General features: G+C 42.7%; 1 protein-coding gene across 15 annotated transcripts in view; it reads right to left on the bottom strand.

The window, feature by feature from the left end:
- ITSN2 (intersectin 2) overlaps positions 1–13,735 on the bottom strand; it is a 79,524-nt gene extending 65,789 nt beyond the window's left edge. For 4 of the 15 annotated variants that reach the window (XM_021529771.3, XM_021529776.3, XM_021529775.3 and 1 more), the window contains exons 1-2: positions 13,054–13,144; positions 185–248 (exon numbers count right to left, since the gene is read on the bottom strand). In XM_021529771.3, the coding sequence (XP_021385446.3) occupies positions 185–215 (31 nt within the window). In that variant the 5' untranslated portion in view covers positions 216–248; positions 13,054–13,144. Of the gene's footprint in view, positions 1–184; positions 249–6,172; positions 6,198–12,537; positions 13,145–13,604 lie in introns of those variants that run through there. The other 11 variants (XM_021529773.4, XM_085574468.1, XM_085574466.1 and 8 more) reach the window with 9 other exon arrangements.
- Between the last annotated feature and the right edge of the window lie 473 nt (positions 13,736–14,208).

The raw sequence follows: 14,208 nt of genomic DNA, 5'->3' as shown, positions 1-14,208 counted from the left end.
ACCCGAGATTGTCATCGCAGCCCAAATGACTCTGCAGTGATGCTGTGCCCTGCCAGCCTCGCAGCACCAGCTTAGGGGATCGGATCTGCAGCAAAGCCACCCAGACGCTGCTGCGGGCACCAAAAAACACAAACCACAAACCCCAAACCTCCCAGCCCCACCTGAGCAACCCGGAGCTACTCACCATTCACGGCTGCGGGAAACTGAGCCATCATGGTCCCGAATTCGCCCCGCTAGCCCTCAGCCATCTGCAACATGAAAACATCGTGCCATTAATAATGCAACAAGGGCAGAGCCGACAGCAAACAATGCCCGGCCGGGCTGCTGCTGAGCCAGCGGCACCCACACCGACGGGATTTTTTTTTTTTTCTATTTTTTTTTTTAAATAGGGTGTGCAGTGCAGTCCTGAGCCTTGTGGCAGTTCTTAAAGGAAAACAGTACCAACCGCTCGGAGTGAAGCGCACAAGCGGCTCCCGGCTCGGCGGGACACGCGCTGAGTCCCAGCACATCCCTGCCAGCTCTGCCCGGTAAATATTTAGTGTTTGATTAAACAAAAAAGTTCAGCGCTCAGCTCCCTAAGCGAAAGCTGCTGCTGAGCAAAGTGGAAAACCAATTATTATTCAAATTCATCCACTCCAACACTCCACGCACTATTAACAAAGAAAACACTCTTACACGATGTATTCTGAAGAAAGAGCTTGTCCCAACAAAAATCTCTCATCAGCCAGCTTTGCAGAAGCAACACAATGAAGTTATTCCTTCTCCCGAGCTACTGCATAAATACTCAAAAGCAGCATTTAAACGGGGTTGCAACAGAATTTACTTTCATAATAAATATCAGAGTACTAAGATTTTCTTTTTCTAGTACACATTCTTTCAAGAGTAGCCGTATAAAGAATTCTTTAGAATTGCAAAATAGTCACTAATTATTATCTGAGGGAAAAGCATGAAAATTCACTGCTTTAAAAATTAGAACTAAGACAATGAAGTGAGCTTGTGCTTTGGAAGAGATAATTTTCCTTAAATACTGAAATTTATACATCATCATCGTGTTCTCCATGGAGAAACTATTGTACAGGACGAAGCTAGAAAAATGAAATATTTATTTTAATTAAAAGAAACATGAATCACATCTTGCTCACCCTGTTTTCAGACACCAAACTTCTTACCCACACACATACACAAAAAACCCCTTCACCTCAATACAGGCATGTATTTTAAGTACAGAAATATCACATCCCCCATATTCCCTTCCTGCAAAGAAACTCCTGCACATCTCAGCACAAAAAATCACACAGCTGGAAAGCACTTCAGTTCCACCTGAGGACAGGAAAGCATTTTTTTTAATCTATTGCATATTTCTTCAATAAAATTAAAAATGTCTGGGATCAGCTGTTAACAATTCTTTCTCTATATATAGCTCACATCATTATTATTATACATACATACATTTGTATGTATACACACATGTATACATATCTACTTAAATAAAGTAAATGGAATGGTTGGTGAGTCCAAATGATCTCTCACCATGACACAAGGTACAAACCACAGAAAGATGAAAAAAGGAAGCATGGACCTGTTCCAAGACATGGACCTAGCAAGAGACACTTGAGATCTATAAAGAGCCTTCCTGAAAATGCTGCCAATGTTGTTAAACATTTCTACAGCACATTTCTCTGCAAAAGCTGTTCTGTCAAGGAGGTCTAAAACAGAACCTGAAACCATGGCACAGAAGCAGGATGCTGGAGAACACCTCCCAGAATCAGCAGACTTCTACCTGCATGTGACTTGTTCCAGATTTAATCTTACTGGTTAAGGGCTCTAACTCATTTTATTCTCTTAATTTCAGGCAGCTCTTAGTTTTGTTTTATTTTTTTTAATGAGTAACCACAAAAATAGAATATCCCAAATTGGAAGGGACACGAGAGGATCATTGAGTCCAACTTCAGACTCCATGCAGGACACCCTAAAAGTTAAACTGAGTGTCTAAACAGCGCTGGCCAAACACTTCATGAACACCAGCTGGGACTATGACCCCTTCCCAGGGGAGCTTCCTGTGCATGTTTGCCCTCTCTGTGGAGAGCATTTTCTTAAACCCAATCTCAATGTGCTCTGATATGGCTTTAAGCCATTCTCTCATGTCCTGACACCAGAAGAGACCAGCACTTCCCTTGCTGCTCCCATCATGAGGAAGATGTAGTCAGCAACGTGGTTGCCCCCTCAGTCTTGTCTCCAAACTGGACAAACCTCACATCCTCAGCTGTTCCTCAAAAGTCTTTCCCTCCAGTCCTTTCACTCCTCTGGACATATTCTGGTATTTTTATATGCTTCTTACACTGTGGGCCCAAAAACTGGACACAGCACTTGAGGGGAGGCCCCACAATTCAAGTCAGATAATTATCAGACAATACAGGTCTTGATAGTAAAATGATTAACTCTTAAAGCCCCAGATCTTAAGACATACTTTGAAAATAGTTCATTACAATTCACAGTTGCACAGTTGCATTTTGCCTTGGTTTTGCTGAAATGGCTTGTGCAGATTGAGCTTTCAAAACCCTCTACTGCTGAGCACATGAGTGGGAGAAGAAACCCAGGCAGCTTCATGCACACTAAATGGGGAAACCCCTTCTCCCCATTTTAATGTCTCTAGAGTCACAACTATGCCACATTTTAAAATCAATTTCAACTGAAAACTTTTGAGGACTTTGATGTTACTTTCTCTTGGTGAAGGTCATTCCTATTTATGAAGGCCCTGCATCTATGTAGAACATGTGTTGCTGGTTCATTTTCATCAGCAAAAATAATGAGCATCCCTGCCCAAATTATCAACACAGGATTTTCTAGTGTACCTGAAAATTCCCCAATTTCCCCAAGTATGGGCTGAACCAGCCTGATAAATCTGTGCTGGGCATTGCCATGTAGATGAATCAACACCCAAGGTCCAAAAACAGGGAGCAGCCCAATGGTCTGTACTGAGAGTACATTACAGCAGTGTGATGTGATTAAATCATGATTTAGCTCTACTGTCTCACTATTATGTCTATATGCAGACCTTGTTCTATTTTAAACACTAAATTTGAAGGGAACCAAACCTTCCTAAAGTAGCCCTTACAAGCAGAGAAAACTATGACCTTACAGAAGCAACCAAAAATTATAAATGGGACTTTTACAGGATTTTTTATATCACCAGCATTGGGAACACAATCTTATTCCTTTGCACAGGTCCACGTCATTCAGACACCAGGACTACACCAAGCATAGATACTTCTCCAGTGACAGATTCTCAATTGTACCAAGAAGTAAAAAAAGGAAGAAGAAAAGTATTGTTGCAGTATAATTTCCCCTCATTTTTTAACGAAGGAGGAAACAGCCCAGTAAACTTGAAATCTGCGCACATTTTCAAAAGTCAAAAACAACCCTTCTCAAAGAATAGAGATTGCCCTCAACAAGTATTCTGTCTTCTGCATTTCTTCAGTACATCCCAAAGGCTTGGAGACTATGCATTTATCAAAGCTAAAAGCAGCTTATTTTCACAAATTGCAAATAAAGTTGCTGCAGTCACCACATATAAAGGTTACAAAGATGTAAAAGCACCTTAAGCCTTTAGGACACAAGTGTGAACACCTTACTTACCAAGGGGAATCACAGCAAAATATTCTCACTTTAAGACAAACTTACACTTTATAACTTTTAAACATTAATGGAGGTGAAAGCTGTACATTTCCAAGGACCCTTTTTATGTCATACAGAAATGTTCACTGAAGAAAGAAAATAAAAATCAAGGAAATACTATAACCAGTGTCTCAAACAGATGATACGGATTAAATCATGGACATCATCAGTAGAGCAATTCACAGAAAACTGTTTCCACAAAATGCTCTAGAAGATGTGCTTGGTGAACTCAGTCACCAGTTATAAGAAACTGTGGCAGACAGTATGAAATCCATGGTGTAACAACAGGCTCAAACATCCTTATGGACACTGTAGATGACATTAAGTCATGCTGCCATTTAGGGTGAAAACAGGAAAACTCGGATCTTACATTTTAACAGCAGAACAGCAAGTTCTTGTAAACAAGCCATCTGACTAGCCCAAATCTTTAAAGCACTAATTGTTTTCACAAACTGACCTGCCAGACTGCAACTTCTGTTCTCTCTTTCAGTGTTCATTATAGTTGATACAAGTGGAGAAAAGAAATTAGGAGATTGCAAGATGCAGGGGGCATGTCAGGACCATGCTGAAAGCATTAGAAAACATTAGAGCTTAGCAGACTGCAGGAGAAAGGAAAAAAGCTTTTAGTTTTCCCAATCATAGGCATATTGCCATTTTATGAAGGGCAGTCTTACCACAATCTTTGTTAATATTTATACGTGAATCAATTTTTTTTCCCAAAACATTTCTCAGAAAAACCATAGCCACATAGTTTTAGTAGGAATGAAGGTCTGGTGTACCAGGCTCTGTCTGGAAGAAAGCTAATCCCATGGAAGCAGCATGTGTGGTCACACTATTACTTTTTTCCTTCTCTCCATGGCAGGAGGAAGATATACTGCAGAATTTTGCTGCAAGAGCCAATTAGCAAGGACAGAGACTGCAGCACTAGGTACCTGACTTACTCTTTGCAACACCTGTAGATCTGGACACCATAAAGACAACTTATTATATTTGCAAAGCAGTGACACTGCAATAGCCCATGCAGTTGTTTACTGCTTTTTTTGGAGTACTCTATTAAAAATGAGAGAATAAGAAGCATTAGTAATGCATTATGAAACAGCACAGACTGTAACTTCTCTTTGTCTTTTTATTCAAGACATACTGGTATGAGAGTTTACTGATAAAAAAAAAAAAAAAAAAAAAGAAAAACATCTCAACATTGTGGCAGGCCAAGCATTTATCTCCTTTATACAGAACAGTTATACACAGCCACATGGCCTTTTCAAAATGCACTGTGGCCAGCTTACAAAGTCCACCCACTCTGATAACAGATGAATGACATCAGTGACAGAATGGAGGAGTTGACTGTGGGTAGCACACTGCTGGCTCTTCCTGCTCCCCCGCTACTGTACATAACAGTACTGAGAGCCTTAGTTAATATTTTGATATTAAAAAAAAAAATTTAAAAGCGCATTAAACATTTTACTTCTTAACCTTAGGGTAACCCCCTTCCTTTTCATTCCCCCTTTCCATTGTGAAAGAGAAACATCCAACCCAACAGTGAGCACATCCAGAGGAGGCAATGAGGCTGGTGAGGGGCTTGGGACACAAGTGAGGGACAGCTGAGGGAGCTGGGGGTGTTCAGCCTGGAGAAAAGGAGACTCAGGGGTGACCTTATTGCTCTCTACAGCTTCCTAAAAGGTGGCTGTGGTTGGCAGGGGGTTGGTCTCTTTCTCCAAGCAGCAACTAACAGAACCAGAGGACACAGTCTTAAGCTGTGCCAAAGGAAATAGAAGTTGGATATGAGGGAAAAATTTTTTATGGAAAGAGTGATAAAGTTCTGGAATGGCCTGTCTAGGGAGGTGGTGAAGTCACCAACACTGGATGTGTTTAAAAAAAGACTGGATGTGGCACATGGTGCTATGCTTTAGTTGAGGTGTTAGGGCATGGGATGGACTCTGTCTTGATGGTCTCTTCCAGCCTAGTGATTCTGAGATCCAGACTGAACACAAGAAGTTTTTTTCTGACAAATACCTTTCTGCCCAACTTGCCTAATAGGCATTCTGAATATACTGACCATCCAAAATACAAGGATCTGTTTTTGTTCAAAAAACAGAATTGTGTGGTCACTATTGCTGGGCTTACTCTGTTTCTTACACAGTTGTTCAGCTGTGAAAGCACCCATTCAAAGTATCAAGACACAGTTCAGATCCCTCCTCTGTTTCTGGAGATTAAAACTGATCTTTCCTTCCTCCTTTCTAGGAGAAGGTCTCTCCCATTTTATTTTTAAATCTCTACATTAAGGCAGAGATCTGCAGGTCCCGCTCTGTCTGTCCATGACTCTCCAGCTTCAAATCTTCTTTGCAAGGAAGAAATCGTTCTGAGAGAATGCGAATCCCACTTCAGGAAGCTCACTATTTAATTCCCTGGCCCTTCTCCCAGGAGACACAAACTTCCTCAGGAAAAGGTGGGACTTGAACCCAATTCTGTCACGCCCTGGGAGAATACATTCACTCACCTGATTCCAGACAAACATCACCACCTCTGCTTGCTTTGCTTAGAAAGGAAATGAAAAAAAAAAAACAACAAAAACCAAAAACAACAAACAAGAAGAGGGTAGACTATTATAAGATTTTTTTTTTTGAAGACTCTGAGCTTCTACCTTCAAGAAGCAACTCTAAGCTGCATATTGAAACCTTTCCAGAGAGCTGAGTGAGATACACTTGCTCCTCAAGGGGTGGTAACTTAAAATACTCATGGCTTTTTGGTTTTTTTTTTGGTTTTCTGGGGTTTTTTTTGCTTCCTACTTTCTAATTCACATGACTCCTCACTCCATATGCCTTTTCTTAAGATTCTGCTTTAAAACACATTAATTCTCACATGTAATAATTTGCAAGCTTTGTGCAAGCACCCTTAAATGCTGTTTTGGTGAGGTTCACACACCTTGAAACTTGGAGTTCTCTACCTTCACAATTTATGTCAATGTTGACTTGGGCAAGACATTAGTATTTGATGAGTTGTCTTCTTTTCACAGTTTTCTTACTTCAGCCATGACTGGAAACATGACAGCATATTACTTTTAAGCTTATTCATTTAAAATCTTGCCACCTTAGAGGAAAATTTTGAGCCTACTCCTGTCCTTCATCAGAAGGAAAAGCAAAATGCTAACAGAGAAAAAAAACTAACAGAAAAAAACTAACAGAAGAATTCTTAAGGTTATTTTCTTTTTATGATAGAAGAGATGCTGCTTAACTTGCTGCTCAGCTTTCAGACACAGATAATAGTGCAAAATATACAGAACATCTAATGGGCTCCCATAGCAAAGCATAAAACAAAAGATACATGAGCACTCTTCTGTGCTCAGCAGAGAATAATCTTTGAGTATCTGTAAAACTAATGAAAGTAAAACACTCAGTGAGACAGGATTTACAGTTTAGGCATCTGCTTGCAAGCCAGACAGGAGCATAAAACCACCGCAGGTTTAACTTCTCAAAATTAAATGAGATGACAAGCAGAGAGGAGAAAGGCCACAAGAAGCCTTTAAAGCACAGAAATGGTGTTTATCTCTGATGAATCAAAAAACAGGGAAACCTTGTGGGAGAAAAAGCAAAGATTAGCATATGGCAGTCAAAACAAAAAAAAATAACTAGGTAGGAGTATTTTAGTTGGCTAATGGATGGGTAAAAATGCATTCCCCAAAGTGACACAGAAAAGTGTGGGTGTAATGGAGATGCCACCCAGCACAGGGACTCTGGGACCAGCACACTGGTTCTAGCTGGAGCCAGGACACAGGCAGAGTGGCACAGCACCTCCCACCCACCCCAGCTGAAGACTCCTGCCTCTGACCCCACTCCCATCCACAAGTCACATCCATGCTTGTATTATCAAGAATAGTCCTTCAAATCATCCAGCTGAAATGTGGTCTCTTAAACCTTTAGCACAGAGCTCTAGAGCATACTGTAATAATGTTTTGACCACCAAATTGAATTTCATGATATTAAGGAATCAATTATCACCCATGTTAAACAAACATCTCAATATCATATAAAATCCCAAGGGGCAAATGTATCTCAGAAAGACATGTCCTACCTTAAAAGCATACGACGCTAAAGTTTCCATAACAGTATAATGGAAAAAGCTAGAAAGTTTTAGCTTTTGCTTAGTAAAATTCTTGACCTTTGAAAGATAAGACCAAAGTATTATTTAAATGTATTCTGATTTTTGATACATTTATTAGTATAGCCATAATAGGTGATTTTTTTTTTTTCACATTCCAACTGTAATATTTTTAGAAACAAAGAAAAGTTAACTCCCATTTCCTGTTCTTCCCTTACTTCACTTGTATGCTGTTGAATCACTAACTGCAGATCCTGGTCATGACTGATACCACAGCATTTCACAAGCTCCACTTGCATCAGCCTTGAACATTTTCACTAGTAGAGCCAGCTCATTATCAGCTACTTCTGAAGCTGCAAAATCCCATAGCAAAGTGTCTCAAGTCAAACTGGCTGCTCTCAGAATCGTTTTTCCAAAGAAACTGTGATTTTTCTGGATCAACCACACCTTTTCAACTATTTGTAACTGCCAAAATGTTTAAAAGTAGTTCTCAAGTACTTATCCTCTATTAGGTACTTTCAATGCTTTGTGCTGCTACTGTCATCATGTTACATCATTTGAATTTCATGTGTTGGTCTGAAAAGAAGAGTTACACAACACTGTGTGCACCTCTATATTAATGTTCAATTCATTATTTTAATTCTAGGATCCAAGTAACCAATGTGGCCAGGCTCTGTTCCTATATTGACAAAGTTCCAAATACTCTAAATTTGAAGAAAAATGACATTTCATCATCTCCATTTTGACTTTATAATTTTTATGTGACCTAATCCTCACCTTTACATTTGGTGCTAATGGCACAACTATACCAGAAAAACAAGTTAGTACAGTCCCTGTATCATCTTGCAAAGGGCAATAAAACAATGTATAAATAGAAGCAAGATGAACAAAGAACTTCTTATGAAATAGTCTCCTGTTTGTTTTCTAAAGACTTATCCTTAAATAAATCTGAGAATAAAAAAAATAAAAACAACCCAAAAAACACCATTCTGATAGACAAGTGAATTAATGAAAGCAGTAGCATTATAGTAACCAAGCAACCAGGATGCCTGAATTCTTAGCTTGCCTTTCTCAGAGTATGAGACATGAGTAAACTCCTTTGATGAACCCCATCACCCAACATGAACCAAGCTTAACAGAAGAAGGGTGTCCTTTGCAATGATATTAACTGACTATAATATTCATAAAAAGCAGACAACCAGACAGAAAAGGCACAACCAAATTTAGTACTCTCAAGAGAGAGAAAGACTGCTGTATGTTTGAGTACCTATATTAGACACCAGAGGATACACATGGCTGAAAGCTGTTCTAAATGTACTGACCACAGGAAAAAATTCAACACAGGCTCACATATGATCAAACTCAGACAGCTAATACCACAGAAAACAAGGCTTCACTGCTCACAGCTGGCTTTGGCTTACAATGGTTTGCCACTGGAAGGAACTTGAACTTAGACATAAATCTCCTGGTTCTATATTGATCAGGATTCAGATACACAATACCAGAGGGAATTCAGCTACCTGCAATATTTGCAACTAAGCATTTGAAAATTTCAGGATCACTTAAAACAGCTGGTTAGCCCTTCCAGAAATCCAACCAGGCATTCTAACATGAGTATTTCCCTTCAAAATAGTCTGATGTCACCAACCAGGGCACACAAGAAAAATGCAATTTTAAAAGGTGAAGACTGATAGTATGTTTTTAAAGGTAAGAGGAATACAGTAAATACCCTATTTCACCCCATATCTAGGCTCAACCTCTGAACCTCAAAGTATGCTTTGTATTGTTTTCTGACAAGTGATAGCACTTGAAACAGATCATTCCCTCATCAAATGAACTCTCCAAATTAGCACAACTCCATCTTTGTTATCTTTATAATCACCAATCATCACTTAAGCAAAAAATTTTAAGAAAGGTTACTGACTTTCCCAATCACTCAGCCACATAAAACAAACTTTCCAATCCAAGCAACACCCCAAACTCTCTGTCAGTCAACTACTACTCTCATGATTTTCACAGAACAATTTGTCTACATCAAGCTTCACTCCAAAAATTAAAAACATGCAGAATCCATCATCCAACATCCTTTACTAAGAGATTTAACATTGCACTGAACTGAAAGCAGCTTTTGAAAGCCAAAATAACTTGAAAACATGTAAATAGAGCATTTGCATGCATATATATGGAATAAATCACAGCCCCAGTGCTGCCAGGAGCAGTGGCTAATGTCACTGTAAGACCAAGCTCTGTTATTTTTGGAGGGTCTTGGTGACTGGTCAAGGATCCTGGTGACTGGGAAAAGGCAAACAGAAGGCAGCTAAGTCTTACTTCAGCCCCTAGAAAGATTATGGAACAAATCCTCCTGGGACCCAACTAGAGATGCTTCAAGAAGAAAAACGTGATGTCTGTGGCTATTGAGAACAAACCACACCTGACACATCTCATCTTTGAGATGATTGGCCCTGTGAATGAGAGCAGCAGCTTGTTTTGACACTACAAAGGCTTTTAATGAGGTCTCCTACACTGTCCTTCCAGCCAAACTGATGGAGTATAGTTTGAAAAAGTTGACTGTAAACTGGGTGACTCCAAGGGCTGTAGTCAGCAGTCCCAAATCCATCTGGTTGGAACTAATAATGCTCCCCAGGAGCTGATACCATGGCCAGTATTCTTTAATGTCTTTACTGGCAGCCTGGGCAAGGGGATGGGATGTACTCTGAGCCAGTGTAGGTACCAGACTGGACAGGGCTGTCCAGTGAGTTTTTGGGATCTCCACCCCCAGAGATAATCCCAACACAACCAGACATGGCTTTGAGTGACCTGACCTGGCCATGCTTTTCATAGGGCTGGACCAGATGATCTCCAGAAGTCCCTTCAAAACAATATTATTCTGTAACTACATTTGAGATAAATAAAAACAAATTGAATCAGTTAAAAGCTTTTTAAAACTAAGATAGTGGAGGTATTTCCTTTCAAGTGAAAATAGACCAGAAATTAACACTACAAAAAAAGATGTCCAATTTTTTAGCCAGTTTTTAAAAAAGACAAAGAGAACACCTCTGGCCTTTAAAAGAAAAATCTCATTAAATGCTTTTTTCACATATTTTGCATGCTGATCAAATTAAATCTTTGAGGCAATAGCAGATAACCTGTTAGTTAAAAGTCTGCAAGTGAATTATGTCTCAGACCAGCGACATCTGTCTCAATTTGTGACAGGAACTAATCTGGACTACACTGCCTTTCAGGGACTAAATCCAAAGTATTTTCCTGACAGATTTCTATTTTCAAAGGCTGTGAAGGTTTCTATAAAACCCCAAGCAAAGCATGCACATCACCCTTCACTTTCCAAATGCTGCCTCATTTTCCTCACCAGCTCCTGACAAGTAGCTCAATGAAGAAACACTATCACCTGCAGATTTAGCTTCATTTTCCAGAGCTGCTACTTTCCTATGGCATTGAATTAATTCACTTTTCTATATTATAAACTACAACAGAAAGATCTGTAAAAAAACTTTACTGTAAGTACTGCTATGGTACAAACCACTGTAATACCTGAGTCTCAATAAATAAAGCCTTCTCAAAAACACAGTTCAAAATCATCCCACACGCTTTTTTGCCTTGATCTATCTCATTCTGTCTACAAGAATGGTTAAAAAATAAGTACTCATAAAGCTTTGGTGCTTTGACCAGCAGCTATGGTAGATAACCCCGTTATTTTTATGATTAGCACAAACAGACCATAGGTATCCCATTTTGTTATTGTTACTGCTACAGGAACATCATCCTCTTTGTCTCTATTACAGTGACAGCTACAACTCAACCAGGGATAGCTACATCCTGTACCCCAGATCTTGCACAGATGGAGGAGAAAAAAGTAAATGCAATTCCCTCAGGATAGTAATTAAAAGGATAAGTATAGTCACTTGATCTAATTTAGGCATCTGAGTTAGGAGGCTAATCTAACAAAAAATTCTGTTCAACAGAGAGCACGGAGCAGCCTAAATCCAGGTCTGCAGGCATCACACAGTTCTCTTCACATCATACGGAGCCCAGAGCCTGAATTAAGATTTCTCGAAATACTCAAAGGTACGGCGGTGTGAATGCCCGTCCCAGCTGAGTCAGGATGAAAAAATACACACAGACGAAACAGGGGAGGTAGAGTGAAAACAAGGTAACAAAAATGAACCAGGTTTGGTAGCAGAACGAAGCCCGTGTAACTATTTATCCAACTAGTTCCTACGCTCATTACTTCTACGTATCACCGTCGCATCAGCAGATGCTTATGTTTGTTACAAGCAAATTTCGGATTGATTATTAATTTGTTACAAATTTCAGATGAATGATTTAAAGTTCTCGAGAGTGAGCAGCAGTTTATGTGCCACCGATGCTACCCACAGCACATTCTGCTTCACACACCCCCGAGCCTTCCTGTGCACGGCGGGGGAGCTGCGGCCACCACAGGCCAGCACCAACAGCAAACGAGTCAAAATAACATCATTTCCCCAAAACAGCGACGCACAAAATAGGGCAGCCTGGACACAAGGGCAAAGAAGCTTGAGACTTCTCATTCCCGTGTTTTAGATGGGGAATTTCCGACTGATGTTTAAGAGAGCTGCTGCAAGAATAACTTAAAAGAACGCAGGCACTATCTTAAAGCACGATCTACTTTCGAGTTCTGCAATGTGACAGATGTCAAAGCCCCAAATGCCCTGAAAACCATTTACTGTATTCAAAATGGTACCTTAATCTTTAGGAAACCGAATCACGTACCTCAGCCTCATTTTATTTTCTGAATTACGACATGCCGCGGTGAGAAGTCGAGACCGAGAAAAGCCGGTCTATTTACAGACAGAACAGTTTGCAAACTTTAACTGCAGAAACCAGCTCGGTTTCTCCAAACTCCGCGTTCTCACAGTTAACCAGGCGGAACGAAATCACCATCAGCACAAGGAACGGGGCTGTACAAACGCGTCCGGGTCCCCTCACCTCGCAGGGCGCTCCGGAGCGGTCTGGGCACGGGCACCGGGATCGCTCCGCTCGCAGCGCGGGAGGGAGCGCGGGCGAGCAGCGGCGGCGCCGGCAGCGGGAGCCACCGCCGCTACAGCCCCAGACACCACCCCCACCCAAAAAAAAGGGGGAGGGGGTGGAAAAAAAAATGAAAAAAAAAAAATTAAAAAAAAAAAAAAAGAGAGAGACCGGACTCAGCTGAGGATTAAAAGCTGAGTAAAGCGGCCCGCGGCAGCGGAGCCGCAGCGCTCCGGCCCGCGCCCCCCGCCCCGCCGGTACCTGTTGCGCTGCCCCGAGCGGCGGCTCCGCCGGGCCGCGGCCCCTGCGCCTCCCGCGGGGCCGGCCCCACAACATGGCGGCGGGGGCGGGGAGGGAGCGGGGGCGGCGCTGCGCGGGCCCGGCTCCGCCGCTGCCCCGGGCCGGGCTCCGCCGCTCCCCGGGCCCGGCTCCGCCGCTGCCCCGGGCCCGGCTCCGCCGCTCCCCGGGCCGGGCTCCGCCGCTGCCCCGGGCCCGGCTCCGCCGCCGCCCCGGGCCGGGCTCCGCCGCCGGCTCGGGCCGGGCTCCGCCGCCGCCCCGGGCCCGGCGCCGCCGCCGCCCCGGGCCGGGCTCCGCCGCTCCCCGGGCCGGGCTCCGCCGCTGCTCGGGCCCGGCTCCGCCGCTGCTCGGGCCGGGCTCCGCCGCTGCCGGCGCGGGGCTCTCGGAGCCCGGCGGAGGGGTCGCTGTGCCCCGGGCCGGGGATGGCGGCACCGAGCCTGCCGGTGCCTTTGCTATACGGTAACAGCTGCTGCTTAAAGAGCTGACTGACAGCGGATTTACCCCTCCTTGCTCACCTCTGTCTCGATTCCAGCCGCTGTCTCATCTGCTCCGTGGGTTACCTTTGATTTACCTTTCCGGCCGTATCCAGTCCTATCTCTACTAGAAGCTGAAAAGCCGTGGCCCCTGCTCTGCACAGGCAAAGCTCCCAGATTAAGACAATTCTTCCACCTGGGAGCAGTAGCAGCGCCTTTGGTGTTTGTCCATGGGAAGAGTGTCCAGCTGGGACCTCACACCAGCGAGGAGGGGGCTGGCACCTGCAGCTAAACTGGGCTCACGCCAGGCACCGCTCGGGGACTGAAACACTAGGGTTTCAAAAAATTAAAGAATCCTGTAGGAAGGCAACACGTCGAAAATGCCATGATTTTTAACCACCAAACGTTTTCCTTCTCCAGCGAGGGGATCTCGCCGTGCACAGATGATTACGGCGCCTTTCTGCTATGCTTTTGTTGGGTAGATAATTACCTATCACCTTCGTACAGCCCAGATTTTTCCACTGACTCATTCTTCTGGGTTCCTAATGAGCCTTTCTAGCTGGTTACACCTTTTATCATTCACAGTGATTCCAGAATAGTCACGTTCCTGTGCAATGCAATGGCTACGGCCACATCCTAGCACTGA

The sequence above is a fragment of the Lonchura striata genome, chromosome 3, assembly GCF_050655825.1.
Source record: "Lonchura striata isolate lonStrDom1 chromosome 3, ASM5065582v1, whole genome shotgun sequence".
Taxonomy (NCBI): Eukaryota; Metazoa; Chordata; class Aves; order Passeriformes; family Estrildidae; genus Lonchura; species Lonchura striata.
This window is presented reverse-complemented; position numbering and strand designations above follow the sequence as displayed.